Source organism: Chiloscyllium punctatum, chromosome 17 (assembly GCF_047496795.1).
Source record: "Chiloscyllium punctatum isolate Juve2018m chromosome 17, sChiPun1.3, whole genome shotgun sequence".
NCBI lineage: Eukaryota > Metazoa > Chordata > Chondrichthyes > Orectolobiformes > Hemiscylliidae > Chiloscyllium > Chiloscyllium punctatum.
Genome location: NC_092755.1, coordinates 50,637,177 through 50,657,609, shown reverse-complemented (window position 1 = coordinate 50,657,609; position 20,433 = coordinate 50,637,177). Strand labels below are relative to the sequence as shown.

At 40.8% G+C, this 20,433-nt stretch overlaps 2 protein-coding genes across 2 annotated transcripts in view; one reads left to right on the top strand and one right to left on the bottom strand.

The window, feature by feature from the left end:
* rab36 (RAB36, member RAS oncogene family) overlaps positions 1–2,312 on the bottom strand; it is a 72,079-nt gene extending 69,767 nt beyond the window's left edge. The window contains exon 1 of the mRNA XM_072587102.1: positions 2,294–2,312. The gene's annotated coding sequence lies outside the window, so the exon portion shown is untranslated. The remainder of the gene's footprint in view (positions 1–2,293) is intronic.
* A 64-nt stretch (positions 2,313–2,376) lies between these two features.
* rsph14 (radial spoke head 14 homolog) overlaps positions 2,377–20,433 on the top strand; it is a 671,774-nt gene continuing 653,717 nt past the window's right edge. The window contains exons 1-2 of the mRNA XM_072587099.1: positions 2,377–2,672; positions 20,258–20,360. Of these exons, the coding sequence (XP_072443200.1) occupies positions 2,474–2,672; positions 20,258–20,360 (302 nt within the window). The 5' untranslated portion in view covers positions 2,377–2,473. The remainder of the gene's footprint in view (positions 2,673–20,257; positions 20,361–20,433) is intronic.

Here is a 20,433-nt window from a genome sequence, read left to right as displayed (position 1 = left end):
TGCCTTTAAAGTTGCCAAAGGCATCAAACCTGTCGAGGTGAAGGTCTGTCAGGTGATGGATAGACTCGATGTTCTGGACTGGAATCATTGGTAATGCAACTGATGGCTTTGACACCTTGTGATAATATTCAGATCCATGTAAATGGATCAAAGGTCCGTCGTTTTCAATGATGTCAAGGTTTCAGGTGTTCATCTATATCATTTTTACATTGGTACTTAAAATGGAGAATGGAATATTCCAACATGGAATGTTGGACCTGTTCTAAGCAATTAGTTTGTCTTGTGTGGACTGCATAGCATTGCACCAATTCAGCGACTGCACCAAGTGTCAGAATTGTAAAGGAATGATATTTGTAATAGCATAAGTGTCAATTTTGGCACTGGTAATATATTGTCCATTCCTTTTGTGGTATATCAGTTGGGTGGAGGTATCGGCTTCAACTTTTCTGGTAGCCTCCATGTACTATTTGATTGTGGTCAGCAGGCTGTAAGGTTGTGGTTACCTCTTTGACTTTGTTGGCATGCTCATGTGCACATGTAGTACTTTTTATACTTTGGCATTGTACCTTGTTTGGTTGGTCCTTCACATGCTGTTGTGGAACATTGTGCTGTACTTGGGGTTTATCTGTGCAATTGGATTTCTACACACCGATGTACTCTTATGGATGAAAGCTTGCAAATGCCACAAAATGCTGTAGTTTTTTGATGCATGGGACAAGCCACATCTCATGCAAGATTTGGATGTTCTACTGACCCCGTCGATGATTGTGATAGATGTTCCAGAGACAAACACTTGCAGTTGATGTTGGCCTGCAAGTATGTATCCTTCTCCTACAAGTGTCAATTGTCTACTCTTTGGGTTTGTCCAAAATGATTTTCTGAAGAATTTGATGGGTATAAAGGTAATAACCAGTTTCACAAGTCTTTCAGCTAAGTTAGCTTTTGTGAAATTATATACTGTAGCTTTGTGACAACAATTGCACATGAATTGGTCAATCATTTCAATTGACTGTGGGCAATACATGATCTCAAACTTGTATATCCTGAAACAGACTTGATTTTTAAATTAATCTTATAAAAAATCTGAAAATGCTTTTCAGAATATCTAGTCAGTGTCAAACATATCAGAAGATTTTTATTCTTCTTAACTCTTCAGTGCCCAAAGAGAGGATGTTTGACAGCTTGATTTTGTCAGTTACCTGCTGATCCAAAAAGATTAAAAACAACTTAAATTCTGATAGAATGAAAATGGATTACCGGTCCATAATTATGTGTTTTCTTTCTACATTCTGCTCTTTAAAATGCCAGTGTAAGAATCTGCAATGCAGGATGGGGCTTTTCTGTGTTTTTGTTACCTTCTTTAATCTTTTTTTTAATGCAGCTTTAAATATTGCTGTTTTCAAGTCTTTTCAGCACTTTTTAATTGGATCAGCAGCCTTTCAGATTTGTTTATTTTTAAAGATAGAGAGATCAAGAGTATTCACTGTGCTTCCAAGTGCAGCGATAATAATTGGAGACTGGTGAGGAGTTAAAGCTACAAACAGGGAAGTCTCTGATGGTGACTTGAGACCTGTGCAGATGAACAGCTGTCAGAACTCTACAGGTCGACTAGGCAGCACTCATAATTTAAGAGTGAAAGATTCCATCTGGATTAACCATGGGAAGTTAGCACTCAACCTCCACCAGCTGAAATCTGTTGTTTGGAGGTCAGGAACATAGTAATGTTATCATGCTGGAGTTGGAGCTAAGGTAAATAGTTTAAAAGTTTAATAAGTTTTTAACATTTGATTAAGATTTAATGAGGAATAAAACAACCCTGTTTTACAACCTTTGTGCGATCAGAGTGTTTGAATTATGCACAAATTGATTTTAGGTAAGTATAATCATCCGTCCAGGGAGCAATTGGGTCCTGAACAGGAGTCTCCTAACTCAGAGATAGGGACACTACCATTGCACCATAAAAAAACTCTCAGTATTGGATTTTGTACTGTGTTGTTCCATCTCGTTTCCCAACACCTACAACTTAAAAGCCCTACCTTGATGTTAATCTTTTTCAAGGTTAGCCCTCCCAACCCCCACAATTTGTAACCTCCTTCACTCCCACAAATGTCCTCCCTTTCTGACCATGACAATTGCCCATCATTCGGCACTAAAAGAATGGACGCCCTCAACCCTCCTTATTTTTGATCACAGTCTTTTATGTCACGACATTGTGTTGCACTTGGGACGTTCTCCTGTGTTAAATGAGGCTGTCCAAAGTAGATTTTGTGACTGATGTTGGCGACCCACTTACCTGTGAGGTGCAGTGTTGATTGCAGGTGCCTTGGGCAGGAGTAGGCCTCGGGCGTTGCTATGGCAACTGAGCCAAGCCGCGAGCCGAGCTTTCAAACTTTCGCCTGTGAAACGTCGGAGCGCGAGCTCGACTCCTCTGCGCCCCCGGAACTTCCCCTTTTGTTAAAGTAGGTGTGAGGACATGGCTCACACCAGAATTTCTGCCAAGTACCCTCCTCACATCGACCCGACCAAAGCGCCCATTGCCTTCGGGGACCGCGCTTTGCCCAAACTGAAGCGGGAGCTGGCGAATCCCGAGCTCCTGGTCCGGCAACGTGCCCTCATGGCTCTGTGTGACCTGCTGCACGACCCCGAGTTGGCTTACTCGGCGGTCGAGGTCGGTAAGTGAAGACCCTCTTCACTTGTTGCACAGCACACACTTAAAACAGAAGGTACCAGACAAGTTTAGAGGAGTTACAAGGCGCTCGGGAAGTTGGATCTATCAACATGGCCATGTTTGCTATATCCCTTATCTTAGGTGCTCAGTGAACGTGACTTACGTAAATACATTTTAACACTATCTATCTATTATGATAATAGGTATCTATCATAAACTGAAAATAATTGTGTTTTCCTGGACATAGGTTTGGCAATCAAGGTATGTAAGCACTAATAAATAAAAACTAATACTTGGAAATTAACTATTGGATCAACTCCATTTTGAAGTAGAAGACATGTCAAACCAATTGGCCTCATTCGCTATGTTGTTTTCCTTCTGGAACAAAAATTGAGGCCAACTCTCAGGCTGTTGCTTCAGGTTCCCTGACTTTCCATTCAATCCTAAGCCTTCCGTCTCACTGGAGACAATTTTCCTTCTGTGACAAAATACATGCTACTGTGATGCCAACCTTTTCAGTTTCAATTCTATACCTCCAACCCAAATCCATCAGCATTCCTGTTACCCTCTCAGGTTGACATCCTATATACACATTCTGATGGAACCTCTGCTGAATGTTTTATTGAGCATCCAGTTATCATCCGTAATACCTCCAGCTAATTAGGGTCTCATTACTTTTAGGATTGGACTTTCCAAAACTGCTGCTTCAATCCCTCACAAATAACAGTTGCCCTAGAATTTTGTAACTTGAGTATTCTCCTGCATTGAATGACATCCACTAAGCACTCTTGTCCTTCCACAATTTCCAGTTTTCAAATCCTTAGGATATCCTATTAGAAGAATTTCAGAACGTAAGAGGACTCCTAGCAATGCAAATTAAATGCAAACAGAGGTTTTTTGGAATCCTCTTGGATGCAGATCACAATATCCGAATGAAAAACTGGCACTAACTACTTTCCAAGTTGGTGGTATTAAAATGCACTGTCAAGGAAAACAGGCTGCACAAAATGAAGAAAGATTACAGGGAATATTGCCAGTCAGAAGTTATATATGCAATGGAAATTGGCAAGCAATATATTGATAAAACTATGATTAGTTATTTGCTGTTGCATCTCTTTAATCCTATAATTTTGAATGTCAGAGACCTTTAAGCACGAGACCTTTCAGTATAAAAGAGAAATAAAACGCTGTGGTGGTAGGGTGGAAGCACAACATTCAATAAAAATTTTAAAGTGTAATTTATAATAATAAGCTACACAAAAACAGAATTATATTTTTAAAATTCACTCGTGGGATGTTTGCTGTGCTGGCTGGGCCAGCATTTATTACTCAACCGTTGGGTTGCCCTTGAGAAGGTGGGAATGAGCTCTTTCCTGTGGTCTTTTGTTCATTGATTACCTTCCATTGAACCTGCAATATTTGAGACCATGACGAAGAACAGAAATCGAACATTGGCCTATTAAATCTGCCCACCATTCAATGAGACCACAACTATAATCTTCAACTCTAATTACCTGTCTTTTCCCACTTCCTTACTGATTAAGAGTCTCTCTGTTTCAGTCTTGAATATTCTTAATGACCAAATCTCAACAGCCCTCTGTGGTTAAAAAATCTATATGTTCACTAACCTCTGAGAGAAGTAACCCTCTTCATCTCTGTCTTGAATGAGTGACCCTTTACTCAGAGATCATATCCTCTCTCATACAAGGGGAAACAATCTTTATGCAATTATACTGTCAAGTCCTCAAAGAATCTTCAGTCTTTCTAAAAAGTCACCTCTCATTCTCCTAAACTTCAATAGTATAGGGCCAACCTACTGAACCTTTCCTCATAAAACAATCCCTCCATACCCAGAATTAATCTAGAGAGCTTTCTCTGGACTGCCTCCAGTGCCGTTATATCTTTCCTTAGATAAACGGATCAAACCTGTTTGCAGTATTGTAGGTGTGGTCTGATTTTTGCTTGTATAGTTTTATTTAGCAAGACTTCCCAAATTTTATACTCAATACCCTTTGAAATAAAGATCAAGATTTCATTTGCCTTCACAGTTACCTTTTCATGATTCATGCATGAGGACCCCCAAATCACTGTGTTGCAGCTTTCTGCAGTCTTTCTCCATTTAAACAATATTCAGCTCCTCCAGCATTCCTGTCAAAGTGCATAACGTCACATTTTCCCACATGATATTCATATTGCTAAGTTTTTAAGTTATTAACTGTCACTATATCTTTGTAGACTCAGTGTTATCCTCACCACTTGTCTTCCCACTTTTTTTTGTGTTATCTGCAAACGTGGCAATAATACATTCATTTCCATTGTCCAAGTCATTAATTGTAAATAATTGACACCTTAACTGATATTCTAAGTTCTGATGCTTATCTTCAAGTTCACACTCCCAAATTTTACCTGCAGATACCAGGACAGAAAAAAATGCATGTTTCAGCATTTTTCATTTTCTATTTCAAACTTACCAAAACCGATATAGTGTCAAAAACTGCTGAAATAACTCAGCAGCTCTGGTAGCATCTTTGGTGAGAAAGCTGAGGTAACATTTTGGGTCCAGAGACCCTGAGTTCTGAAGAAGGGTCACTGGACCTGAAATGTTAACTGTGCTTTCTCTCTGCAAATGCTGTCAGACTTGCTGATATTTTCCAGCACTTCCTGTTTTTGTTTCTGATTTCCAGAATCTGCAGTTATTGTTTTTATGTTTAAATCTGATATAGTGTTTGTATGAAGACACATCATTTTTAAAAACACTTATATTGAAGTGCTATTACTGATTTCCTCATTCAAATGTGACTGATTTTCCAGACACTTGCTTTGGAGAGTTCCTGTTTCTATTTGTAATGTTATCTCTCTTAATTCTCTAGTTTTCATTGCTTAAAATAATTGACCTCCTTTGGTGATACTGATGCACCAAAAAGTTAAATGTACAATGTTATATGCAGTTAACTGTGTATATTTTATGCTCATTATTCCACTGCTCATTTACCTTTGCTATGTATTTCTAATTTTACAATAACCGGGAAGAAAATGTTGAAGACCCCATTCTATCTTCCTAACACTGGAAATACTGTATTTGCTGACCACAAATGAAAGAACTCCAAAGAGGCTGCCATTCTATCACCAAATCATCCTTTATTTGCACCTGCATAATTCTTGACATTCTCACCATTAGCAACTCTGTTGGAGCAATCCCTGTAGTTGCATGAAGGGTGGCCCTGTAATCAAATAGGAACCCGGGCAATTTGGTATCTAGTGAAGCTGTAAGCTGTTTCGTTAAGCCTGCCTTCAAAGTTTGGTCTCCTTCTGCTAGACCATAGGATGATGGATGGCATGAAGCTGTTCTTCTGTGATGAATACTATTCAACTTCAGGAAATTCTGAAATTTCCTGCTAGAATACCATGGCCCATTATCTGTGAACAATACTTACAGGAGTGTGTGTATTGCAATAAATGCATGCAGTTTTTCTATCATCGTTGCCGTGTTTGAACTTTATGCACATCCAACCGTGAATGAACCTGGTGGAGTTCAGCCATTATCTGACAGCAACCTTTGCTCAGAACATTCAATCTTGGCCCCATGATAATATGCCATCATCTACTGTGATCTGGCCTCTCTGGTTCAAGAGATTTAAAAGGTTTCAATTCTGGTTGTGATGACCCTTTGGTGTCCCCCATTGCCACCAGTTGTTTCAGTTTTGCCATGAATGGATTTTTCTGTGTCCAAATCTGAAATTGTCGGCTGTGACTAGAAATATGTCCAAAAAATTTAAAACCATTACAGACTTTTCCAGTCACAGTACCACTGGCAGTATATTTACCAGTGGGAGGTGGCTGAGTACATCCACATTTGCTACCTGGCCTCCCAGACAGTGTTCCAATTTGTAATTAAGCACATTTAGAATTAGAGTCCACCACTGAATTTGGCCTGAAGCTACGGGCAGCGCTGACTTGTCCTCTTTAAGTAGACCCAGCTGAAGTTATTACAAAGTTATGTCGAAATTGGTGGAACACCCCTACTCCTAATTTGACGGCCAAACATTCCTCTTTATGCCCATATAAATGATCTGCATTAGTTGAAGTCCTGGATGCATACACTTTTGAGCATTACTCTCCATTTGGCCATCAAATTGTACCCCAGTGCCATACTGGGAGATATTGCATGTCACTACCAGATCTTGCTTGAGATCAAAGTGTGCCAACACCTTAGAGGATGTATCTTCACTTTCCTGAAAGATAAGGCTTGGCCATTTCCAAGGCTGACCCATTTTTAAGAGTTGAAGCAAAAGTGCAAATTTAGAGGCCAAGTTATGCATGAACTTTGTGTAATAATTCCCTAACTGAAGGAAAGACCTAAGCTCTGGTGGAAAATTGAAGCCAGGCACCTTTGATCCCCCTCACTTTGTCTTTCAATGGGTGTAATCAGTTTTGTCAACTTTGTAGCCCTTGAGATGCCTGGCGCACACATTATTTTTCCTTCTAAACTTTATACCTGCTTGGGAGAAATGTCTAGTGACTATGTCCAAGTTCTCTAACTGCTCATTACTGTCTTGCCTGTTATTAGCACATTATCTGGATAAATGGCAACCTGGGGTAGATCTTGTAAACTGTTCTCCACCATCATATATTAGTACCAACTCTTATAGGTATTATTGTGTAGTTCTGGGAATCCTGATCTAACTGCAATTACAAGTATGCATAGCTCATATCCAGCTTTGTGAAGGACAACCTCCTGCCAGCTTTGCATATAAATCCTGTATGTGAGGGATTGGATATTTATCCAGTTGTGAAAAGCAGTTTACCATTTGCTTAAAATCTCCACAAAGGGGAACTGACCCATTGGACTTCACAATCAGTATTACCTGTGCTGTCCTCCCTGCAAACTGGATTAGTTTAATGCTTCCTTTGCTTTCTAGCTTTTGATTTCTTCCTCTATTTTAGCCTGTTAGGTAAATTATACTTGGTGGGCCGTGCAGAATTGTGGATTGCTTCCCAGTCAACCTGCAAGCTGGCCTTGGTTCCTTTGACAGTCCCTAGACCTTCCTGAAAAGCTTCTTGGTATTTAATTAGCACTTCACTCAGGCAGACATTTTCAAATCGAAAAATGTGGAGCCAATCTTTTGTGAATCTGTCTCAACCAATTTCACTCCATCAATCCTGGGCCCGAGCCTTTTGCTCCAATCAATGGTAACTCAACTGGCTGCTTCTCCTAAGAGACCGGAGCCAAAGTTGTTCCCCCTAATCTGTACAGGTTCCTTGTACTGTATATGTTCTCAGTCTCGCCAAGATCTTGCACAAACATAAGTGTTGAAGTCCTGAGTGAATTTTGTTAAAGACTGGTTCTGTGATCACTGAAATGGCTGCGCTACTATCAACGTCCATTAAAAGCAGGTGACCATTTAACCAGATGTTTATTTTGAGTGGTTCTGATTTGGATGTTGCAAAGTAATTTAACTCTTCCAAACCAGATATAGGCAGCCTTTCCACAGTGTGCTGTCTCCTGAATACTGGTGTATTAGTTCTCTTATTCTATTTAAGTCTATTGGGACTCTTTTGCTGTTTCAAGTCAGCATACCAGCAGCAACTACAACCGCTTGCCGGTCCAGATCCTGAAGAAGATTTTTAATCATTTGTCCAAGGCTTGGCTTTACTTTGGGGCTTTGCCATGGGCTGACCTAGAGTCCCTTTGTTCAGGATGTGTCCTGAATGAGGCTATGCAATTGCCTGCAATCAGGTGGTGTTCCCCAAGCTCAGTCAGCCTGGTAAGGGTGTTCCATTAGAATAACCTGCAACACATATACTCCACTTGCCGCATTTTCAAATGATAATGCACGTTGTAGCGCCTGTTTGAAGTCAAGTTGGGCTGTAGCAATAAATGCTTTTGCATAGTTACACCATTGAACTCACATACCAAATAGTGTCTCAGCATCTCATTAAGGTTTAAGTTAGAGTCACATGCATATGCCAGTTGCCTTAACCTAGTCAAAAATCCTGACACAGATTCCCCTGTAGCATCTCAGAATTAGAGGAGACGTAGGATCATAACATTCCTTAACTAAACCCGTCAACTCTTGAAAGATTTTAGTACCTGGTGCCTCAGGGGAAGTTAGGTTCCTAATAAGCAAAATTGCTGAGGGTCCACGAGCTGTCAGGAGAGTTACTTGTTGCTTTTCATCTGCCTGAATGTCATTTGCCCAGAAAAGATAATGCATTCTTTCTACATATTGGGCCCAGTCTTCGATGGCAGGATCGATTGGGTCAAACTTCCCAAATTATGACAAGATGCCAGAAATGCTTATCCTAACTCAAAGTTGTCTGTTGTATTTCTTCAGGTGTGTGTTTTTCTCTTGTCGCTACTGAAATAACTGCGCAGAGGCAGGTATTCCATCAACCAGTCGCCCTTTATTTACACATGGAAAGACCTTGACACTGATCCATCTTCCTCAGTGTCAGTTCTCAGAATGAACAGAAACTTTGACACTCCTGTCTATATCTGTCATCTAGAGCTCCCTGATTGGACCAGATTAACAGCCCCAGTCAGGGAACTCATATTCTACGAGATCCACCTGACTGACCTCATTATAATCATGACAACAAGATGTATCTTTTTCTGGAAAATGGCCTTCTAAAATTGCTATCCATCTTATCATCCAGTGGTCACCCCAATGTACAGATCATTAACATGTACTTTGGAATTACAGTTTTTTGGTGGATTTTCTGTAAAGTCTCATACAAACCCAATGGGCACAAAAAACAAAAAGTTTCTTTATATATTAAGAATCAAACTGGATGAAAGATATTTTGGTCCTCTTGTGACAAAAGTTACTTGGGAATAGAAGAAGAACAAATGAAAATTGGAAAGAGCAAGCATATATTTTTATAGTTGTGCTTCAAAATGTCCACAGCTCAAAAAAATTATCTTTCTGTCCTAACCAACATGATTATATGTGAAGTAAGAAGAGAGAGAAAGTGGTATTATTGATTTTTACAGGATAACACCTTGGTACTGCATATTTGTTAAGCTGGAACTGACAAAGCATGTGTACTAGGATAGGACAGATGACATAGGCTGAATGTGACACAGATATTTGAGTTTCATAAGATCATGATAAATACAAGGTAAAGAAAAAAATCTTTGGAATGTTGGCAGACAAGTGATATGGTAGAAACTTCTCTCATGATCTCCCATCAAACAGGACAGTGGACATCAAAAGTGTAACAAATATCTGGTCACAAGAAGATCCACTCTGCTTCTGTTTTGGTGTGTTCTGACAGCGAAATTAATTTTTAGATAAAACAACACCAATTTTGAAATTGCACATGGAATTTTTTGGCCATGCTTATCTGACTGGTGAAAGTGTGGTAGGTGAATCCAAGTGGCCTCGTTTAAAGAAAACATCCCTATCAGGTGATATGTTGTTCCTGCATGATGTAGGAGCTGGTGGACCCCTTTGTGGTTCCCAGTGACCATGTCTGTAATAAATGTTGGTGGCTGGAAGAACTCCAGCGCAGAGTGAATGAGCTGGAGTCAGACCTTGAAACATTGTGACACATCAGGGAGGGGGAGAATTACCTGGGTGTTGTGTTTTATGAGACAGTCACACCCCTTAGACTAACTAACTTGAATTCAGCCAGTGGTGAGGGACAGGAGGGTATGGTTGTGAGTGAGGTAGGTAAAGGGATCCAGGAGGTAGAGTTGCAAGAGCCTCAGCTTCCATCCTTGTCCAACAGGTTCAAGAGTTTTGCTCCCTGTGTGGACGGGGCTGCAGGGAGGATGAGCCGACTGACAGAAGTACAATGATGCAGGGAGCCATTCAATTTGGGGATGAGAAAAAAATGTTGTTATAATTGGGGATAGTAAACTTAGAGGCACAGACACTGTTCTCTGTGACCAGGATTGAGAGTCCCAAAGGTTGTGTTGCCTGCCTGGTGCTTGGGTCCAGGATGTCTCATCTTGGCTGCAGAGGAACTTGCAGGCGGAGGGTAAAGATCCAGTGGTTGTGGTCCATGAGGGTACCAACAACATGGATAAAGCTGGGGCAGAGGTTCTGCTAAAGGAGTATGAACAGCTAGGAGCTAAATTAGAAAGCAGAACCAAAAAGATAATAATCTCTGGATTACTACCTGAGCCATGAGCTGATTGGCACAAGGTCAATAAGATTAAGCAGGTAAATGCATGGCTCAAAGATTGGTGTGAGAGAAATGGATTTGAATTCATGGGACATTGGCACCAGTGCAGGAGCAGAAGGGACCTGTTCCAATTGGACAGTCTTTATCTGAACTGTGCTGGGACCAGAGTCCTAATGAATAGCTTAACTAGGGCTGTAGACAGAGCTTTAAACTAAAAAAAAGTCAGGGGTGGGGGTGCTCAGTTATAGGGGAAATTAGAAAACTTGAATTAAAGGAGGAGGTAAGCGTGCAGAACTCAGGACAGATCATTAAAATCTCCAGCACAGACACAAATAGGACAGAGTGTATGGAAAGGGTTAGCAATCAAACTTCAAGCACACTGGACAAACGAATAACAATGAGAAGAGGGATGGTTAATACAGCACTGAAGGTGTGATATCTGAATGCATGCAGTATAAGAAAATTGTGTTGCAGATCAAAATTGACAGGTATGACATAATGGGCATATGGAGATGTGGCTATTGGGGATCATGATTGAGGGCTGAATATTGAAGGATATGCATCTTATTGAAAAGATAGGCAGGTGAGCAGAGAGGTTGCCTTATTAGTCAGAAATAAAATTAAATCAATAGTAAGAAGTGAAGTGGGGTCAGATGGTGTAGAATCTGTGTGGATAGAATTGAGGAGTTGCAAAGGTAAAACAAAACATAGTTGGAGTTATGTACAAGCCTCCAAATAGTAGTCAGGAGCTGGGGCGCAAATTACACCAGGAGATAGAAAAGATGTGCAGGAAAGGCAAAGTTACAGTGATCAAGGGGGATTTCAATATACAGGTGGACTGGGAAAATCAAATTAGTAGTGGATTGCAAGAAAAGGAATTTGTGGAGTGTCTACGAGATGGCTTTTTGGAGCAGCTTATGGTGGAGCCCACTAGGGACAGGCAATACTAGATTTAGTCTTGTGCAGTGAGGCAGACTTGATGAGGGAGCTTAAGGTGAAGGAATCCAGAGGAGGCACTTAATGTAATTATTGCATTTACTCTGCAATTTGAGAGGAAGAGGATAGAAACAAAGGTAACGGTATCACAGCTGAATAAAGGCAACCACAGAGGCATGAGGGAGGAGCTGGGTGGAATTGACTGGGAGAGGAGCCGAGCAGGAAAGACAGTGGAACAGTAATGGTGGGTGTTTCTGAGAGTAATTCAGGAGACACAGCAGAGATTCATCCTGAGGAAAAAGAAGCATGGTACAGGGAGGATGAGGCAACCATGGCTGACGAGGGAAGTCAGGGATAGCATAAAAATGATAAAGGAAACATATCATGTGGTGAAGGGCAATGGGAAACCAGAGGATTGGGAAGCTTGCAAAGACCAACAGAGGGCCACAAAAAAAGAATTAAGGAGGGAGAAGATTAAATATGAGGGTAAGCTTGTCACTAATATAAAAGAAGACTGTAAGAGTTTCTTTAGACATATAAAGGGCAAAAGAGAGGCAAAAGTGGACATTGAACCACTGAAAAATGATGCTGGAGAGATAGTAGTGGGGAATAAAGAAATGGTTGAGGAACTGAATAATTACTTTGCGACAGTCTTCCCAGTGGAGGACTCGAGTAAAATCTCAAAAACTCAAGAGCGAAAGGGAGCAGAGCTAAGTATAGTGGCCATCACCAAGGAGAAGGTGCTAAAAAAATTTAATGGCCTGAAGGTGGATAAATCACCGGGACCAGCTGGACTACAACCCAGAGTTCGAAGGGAGATAACTGAAAAGATAGTGGTGATTTTTCAGGAATTGCTAGAATTAGGTAGAGTCCCAGAGGACTGGAAACCTGCTAATGTGACACCACTGTTTAAAAAGGGAATAAGGCAAAGGAAGAAAAATTAAAGACTGGTTAGCCTAGCCTCGGTGGTGTGTAAGATTCTGGAATCCATTGTGAAGGATGAGACTTCTGAATACTTGGAAGTGTATGGTAAAATAGGGCAAAGTAAGCATTGTTTCATCAAGGGGAGTTCATGCCGGAGAAATCTGCTAGAATTCTTTGAGTAAGTAACGAGCAAGTTAGACCAAGTAAAGCCAATGGATATTATCTACCTGGACTTTAAGGTCTTTGACAAGGTGCCCCACAGGAGGCTATTAAGTAAGATAAGGGCCCATGGTGTTAGAGGCAAGGTGCTAGCATGGATAGAAGCTTGGCTGTTTGGCAGAAATCAGAGGGTGGGGATAAAAGGGTCCTTCTCAAGATGGCAGCCGGTGACAACTGTGTTCCGCAAATGTTGGGACCACAACTTTTCACTTTATACATTAACAATCAAGATGAAAGAACTGAGGGCATTCTAGCTAAGTTTGCAGATGATACAAAAATAAAAGTCACACAACACCAGGTTCTAGTCCAACAGGTTTATTTGGAAGTAGTAGCTTTCAAAGTGCTGCTTCTTCATCAGGTAAAGGGACTGATAGCATTGAGGAGGTGGGGAGGCTGCAGAAGGATTTGGACAGGTTAAGAGAGTGGGCAAAGAACTGGCAGATAGAGTACAATGTGTGAAAGTGTGAGGTCATGCACTTTGGTAGGAAGAGTAGAAGTATGAACTATTTTCTAAATAGGGAGAAAATCAGAAGTCTGATGTGCAAAGAGATTTAGGAGTTCTAGTCCAGGATTCTCTCAAGGTAAACTTGCAGGTTGAATCAGTAGTTATGAAGACAAATATTTTGAGAATACTTGGAAAAAAATGCAGGCGTGTACTTCCGAGGCTCTATAAGGCTCTGGTCAGACCACATTTGGAGTATTGTGCGCAGTTTTGGGCCCATATCTCAGGAAGGACATATTGGCCCTGGAGTGTGTTCAGAGGAGGTTCATGAAACTGATCCCATGAATGGAAAGCATAACATATAAGGCATGTTTGGGGTCTCTGGGTTTGTACTTGATGGAGTTTCGGAGGATAAGGGGGATCTAATTGAAACATACAGAATATTGAATGGGCTGGACAGAGTAGATGTTGGAAAGATGTTTCCATTGGTAGGAGAGACTAGGACTTGAGGGCATAGTCTTCGAGTAAATGGAAGACCTTTTAGAATGGAGATAAGGAGAAACTAGAGAGTGGCGAATCTATGGAATTCATTGCCACAGGAGGCTTTGGAGGCCAGGTCATTGAATATATTTAAGACTGAGATAGATAGGTTCTTGAGTATCAAGGATTGCAGGGAGAAAGCAAGAGAATGGGGCTGAGAAACTCACCAGCCATGAATGGCCTAATTTCTGCTCCTGTGTCCTATGGTGTATCAGTTTGTGACCATGACTAGATACACATAATAGGCCCTATAAAGTGAGGTTGTGGATTTGAAGATGTGCCTTGCTGCGCTTTCAGGGAGCCTGAGATTCCACATATCTTGGAGTTTTCAGTAAACAACCATGTAAAGCATTCATATTTGATGAGTGAAGTGAATGGGTCCAAGTCATGATCAATATTGACAGGGTGAATGAAGCTGCTCAACATTTTTCATGTGTAGTTACAGGGTGAAAGATTCATGACAATGACTAAAACACAACACATTTATACAGTTAATCAGAAATTTGTTCTCAGCAGTGTCTTTGATTACAGTGAAGCAGATGAAGTAAGTGAGATTTCATATAATAGAAGTGATAATGAGTGTACCAGTAGCAGTGGGGACATTTTGAGATTCTGTGATAGTTAAGGCTTTTTGCTATATTGATGGTTTTTTTTTGTCCAGAATGGTAAATATGAATTAGAAAAGCCTATATGTAGAGAAATTTTTTGTCTGAGTATTTTCACAATTGTGGTATTCCTTGTGCCCCACTATGGTCTGGCAAATATTTTTTAAGGATTCTTTTTTTCTTTCATGTAACGTGCATAGATCTGGCTTGTGGTGTCCATTTATCATTGTGATTATATTTTCTATGTTTTGTTATCAAGGGTCAATAAGATCCATTCGTCGAAACTGCCAATTCCTTGCCACTGTATGGGTGCCTTTAATGACTTTGATCCACGGCTCTGTCAATTAAATGTGGTGTGCTCCTGTGAGTTACATGATTAGTTACAATTTATGACATTGCTCGAAAGTGACACAACCAGAATAATTAATTGATTATTATTTAGCAATGAATGTGCTTAAAATTTCTCTGTTACTTAAATAGTGATGATAATTTGTGATCAATAAAAATTATGAGAACATATTGATAATCTTATAACTCAATACAGATTGTATGACTTTTAGCTTCATTGAACATATAAATTTGGAGAAAATTTCTATATGATGCTTGAAAGGAATAATCTTTAAATTAATTTTGCATATCATTTTCAACATTCAGTGTGAAAGTAATTTCCAGCTGCTCTTCCTCATTCCTGGAATGATGGCCTTGTAGAGTTATAAAGTTATACAGCAGGGAAACAAACTGTTTGGTCCAACACATCCATGTTGACCAAGTTTCCCAAATTAAACGAGTCCCACTCGTCTGCGTTTGGTCCATATCCCTTTAAACCTTTCCTATTCATATACCTGTCCAAATGTCTTTCAAATGTAATTATCCCTACATTTACCACTTCCTCTGGCAGTTCATTCCACATACGAACTACCCTTGGTGTGAAAAGATTGCCCCTCAAAGCAACCAAAACAAGGGACATAGTTTAAGAATATAAAAGGCCTCCTTTTTAAGGCAGAGATGAGAAAAGGCTTATTTCCTCAAAGTGTGGAATTCTGTTCCCAGAAAGTAGTGGAGGACTTATTTATTAATAAATTTATTCAAGACAAAGTTAGATATTTTTGATAGACAAAGGAGTCAAGAGTTATGAGGTGCTGAAAGAAAACTGGAGCCAAGATCACAAAGGTTATCCTGTTGAATGATGAAGCAGACTTCAAGGGCTGAATGACCTACTCCTGCTCCTGGATCCTATATTCCTACACACACTTGGTATATTTTTCTGAATATATAGTCTCAGTGAGGACCCTCAATGAGCGTTCATTCATTATTTTCCAATTGGCATTGTTAATGAGTGAGGCTTCCCACCTAGCATAGGGTGGCATGCTGGCTCAGTAGTTAGCACTGCTGCCCCCACAACTCCTGGAACCCGTGTTCGATTCCAACCTTGGGTGACTGTGTGGAGTTTGTACATTCTCCCCTTGTCTGTGTGGGTTTCCTCCGGGTGCTTTGGTTTCCTCCTACAATCCAAAGATGTGCAGGTTAGGTGAATTGGCCATGCTAAATTGCCCATAGTGTTCAAGGATGTGTAGGTTTGGTGCATTAATCAGGGGTAAATATAGGATAATAGGGTAGGGGAATGGGTGTGGGTGGGGTACTCTTTGGATGGTCGGTGTGGACTTGTTGGGCTGAAGTTTCCACACTGTATGAATTCTATAATTCTATATTAACATTTGTTCAGTAAATTAAGTTCCCATATTGTGCATTGAGAATTGGTACTTCAAACCTGGATAGGTTTGAGAAAACTTTTTAATAATTCTTGTAGAGCACAAAAGAAAGCTATTGAAGGAAACCAAGTTTGCACAATATTTCTCCCTCTTTATTCTTGGAAATGCCATAAAATAGAATGGTGTTTAGAGAATTCAAATTATGTGGATGATAAATAATCAGGAACAAGAGCCATCATTTTCAGGATCAATTTCAGCTCATTTAACCACCAGGATGGATTGTTGTGGTTCTGTTTGCCGAGCTGGGAATTTGTGTTGCAGAAGTTTCATCCCCTGTCTAGGTGACATCCTCAGTGCTTGGGAACCTCCTGTGAAGCGCTTCTGTGATGTTTCCTCCGGCATTTATAGTGGTTTGAATCTGCCGCTTCCGGTTGTCAGTTCCAGCTGTCCATTGCAGTGGTCGGTATATTGGGTCCAGGTCTATGTGCTTATTGATTGAATCTGTGGATGAGTGCCATGCCTCTAGGAATTCCCTGGCTGTTCTCTGTTTGGCTTGTCCTATAATAGTAGTGTTGTCCCAGTCGAATTCATGTTGCTTGTCATCTGCATGTGTGGCTACTAAGGATAGCTGGTCGTGTCATTTCGTGGCTAGTTGGTGTTCATGGATGCGGATCGTTAGCTGTCTTCCTGTTTGTCCTATGTAGTGTTTTGTGCAGTCCTTGCATGGGATTTTGTACACTACATTGGTTTTGCTCATGCTGGGTATCGGGTACTTCGTTCGGGTGAGTTGTTGTCTGAGCGTGGCTGTTAGTTTGTGTGCTGTTATGAGTCCTAGTGGTCGCAGTAGTCTGGCTGTCAGTTCGGAAATGCTCTTGATGTATGGTAGTGTGGCTAGTCCTTTGGGTTGCGGCATGTCCTCATTCCGTTGTCTTTCCCTTAGGCATCTGTTGATGAAACTGCGCGGGTATCTGTTTTTGGCGAATACATTGTATAGGTGTTCCTCTTCCTCTTGATCATTAAACAAATTATCATACAATGAAGGTATTTTGTAGTAAGTCTCTTAAGGATAAATTTCCACTATGACTTTGATGCGAAGTATAACATAAAGAAAGAGTCTCAGACAAATTTGAGTTGCAGTCAGATTGGACAATAAGATTTGATTTATGCTAGATGTTCTTTAAATTCAGGAGTTCAGCTGAGCACTTTGAAATAAATGGTGTAACGGTTTGGAAACGTAAGATTGACATTTCTCTGGGGGAATACAGCCTCTGTTGAGGAAAAAAAAGAGGAATTAAGATTGACAACATGAGAATCTATCCTAGGAGGAGGCTTTGACCTTTCTTTCTTAATTAAAGGAATATGTTGACCCTACTTCCATTTTATGAACCAGCAGCTGTGCCTCAGCTCTGTGAAGAAAGCTTTTTAATTAATGTACTAAGTTGACTTCCATTCTGTCGTCAGCTCTCGGGCAACATTTTCACTTCCTTCAACCTCTTCACCACTGACTTTTGACAAGATGCAGTGGAGAATTTGACTAACGGTTTTCTGTCCTCACTACCCTAACTACATTTTATCAGATTTCCAAATGCACAGTTTAGCAATTCCTCACAGTTCATAAACTTTTCCATACCCCCTCCCCTCGAGCAGAATAGCGTTGCAATTTTCTGAAGTGCCTGACTTTCCAAAAGATAGTTTAAAGCTGGTACTTTGCTCATTTCCTACATGATGTAATTGGAAAGTTGGACCTGCTGGAAAAACTCAGCAGGTCAGGCAGCATCGGAAGAGCAGGACTGTCGATGTTTCAGGCATAAGCCCTTCATCAGGATCCCTTCTTGATGAAGGGCTTATGCCCGAAGCATGACTCCCTTGCTCCTTGGATGCTGCCTGACCAGCTGGGCATTTCCAGCGCCACACTTTTCAACTTTGATTCTCCTGCACCTGCAGTCCTGCTTTCTCCTAATTGGAAAGATGTGCCATTCATGAATTTTCAATTTGATCGCAATTAACACAATTAAAATTCACCACTCACCATGGGTAGCATAGTGGCTGTGGGTGGCATGGAGGCTCAGTGCTGCCTCACAGCGCAAGGGACCCAGATTCAATTCCACCCTCATGTGATTCTGTGTGGAGTTTGCACATGCTCCCTGTGGCTGCATAGATCTCTTTCGATTTCCACCCACAGCCCAAAGATTCAAGGAGCTATGAACCTGCACTCCAAGGTCTCTTTGTTCAGCAATACTCCCTCGGACCTTACCTTTAAGTGTATAAGTCCTGCGAAGATTTGCTTTCCCAAAATGTAGCACCTTGCATTTATCTGAATTAAACTCCATCTGCCACTTCTCAGCCCATTGGCCCATCTAGTCCAGATCCTTTTGTAATCTGAATTAACCCTCTTCGCTGTCCACTACACCTCCAATTTTGGTGTCATCTGCAAACTTACTAACTGTACCTCTTATGCTCGCATCCAAATCATTTATGTAAATGACAAAAAGTAGAGGACCCAGCACGGATTTTTGTGGCACTTCACTGGTCACAAGCCTCCTGTCTGAAAAACAGCCCTCCACCACTACCCTCTGTCTTCTACTTTGAGCCAGTTCTGTATCCAAATGGCTAGTTCTCCCTGTATTCCATGAGACCTAACCTTGCTAATCATTCTCCCATGGGGAACCTTGTCGAACGCCGTACTGAAGTCCATATAGATCACATCTACTGCTCTGCCCTCGTCAATCTTCTAGGTAGATAGGATAGTGAAGAAGGCGTTTGGTATGCTTTCCTTTATTGGTCATAGTATCGAGTACAGGAGTTGGGAGGTCATGTTGCGGCTGTACAGGACATTGGTTAGGCCACTGTTGGAATATTGCGTGCAATTCTGGTCTCCTTCCTATCGAAAAGACGTTGTGAAACTTGAAAGGGTTCAGAAAAGATTTACAAGGATGTTGCCAGGGTTGGAGGATTTGAGCTATAGGGAGAGGTTGAACAGGCTGGAGCTGTTTCCCCTGGAGCATCAGAGGCTGAAGGGTGACCACATTGAGGTTTACAAAATTATGAGGGGCAAGGATAGGATAAATAGACAAAGTCTTTTCCCTGGGGTCGGTGAGTCCAGAACTAGAGGGCATAGGTTTAGGGTGAGAGGGGAAAGATATAAAAAGGAGCTAATGGGCAACTTTTTCACCCAGAGGGTGGTATGTGTATGGAATGAGCTGACAGAGGATGTGGCGGAGGCTGGTACAATTGCAACATTTAAGAGACATTTGGATGGGTATATGAATAGGAAGGGTTTGGAGGGATATGGGCCAGGTGCTGGCAGGTGGGGATATCTGGTTGGCATGGACAGGTTCCATGCTGTACATCTCTATGACTCTATGTGCAGGGTAGGTGGATTGGCCATGGGAAATGCAAGGTTACAGGGATGGGGTAGTAGGGTGGGTCTGGGTAGAATGCTTTTCAGAGGATGGATGAGGACTTGATGGGCTGAATGGCCTGATTTGACATTGTAAGATTCTATGATTCAATGGCACACTATTATTCAGGTTGACTGATCTTGGGATACAGTGCACATTCAATGTTGGAAGTCATTGATGCTCGCAGGGTCTGCATTATTTCATTTGCAATGAAGTGGTGGACATATTGCAATTCTGGGTTTCATTTTTATAAATACCTTACTCTACTCCAAGCATCTGTGTAAAATTCATTTAAGTCTGCTATCATTGATATGTATTAGAGATCCGTTAATTTTTCCCAGCTTATCAGGGCTGCGATAATTATGACAATTTTATTTTTTCATTCATGCTTTGAAATCATTTACATTTTACTTAGGCAATGTGTGCAACCTATGTTTCTGGCCACTGTATATTTTTTCAGCTAAGATATTAAGTGTGGACCACCTTAAATGAAGGCATAGCCTAAATACTGTACAGGTGAAACTAGTTTAGTTTGGGATTATGTTTGGTTTGGACTCATTGGACCGAAGTCTCTGTTTCCATGATGTATGACTGTATAAATATGCTGTAAATTCATTTTATAGATTATAATATAGGAATTTAGCTGGAAAGTGAATGGTGAATTTTTTTGTTTCCTTCAGGCTGTTTGGAGAACTTAAAACTTCTTTTGAAGGATGAGGATGCTACAGTTCGTCGCAAGACCACTGAAATTTTCTATATTTTGGTTACACATAGTATTGGAAGGTAAGAGAATCTCTTAAAGGAGCTGACAAACCACAACAGACTATTAATTAAATAATGCTTTGAAAAGATTTTA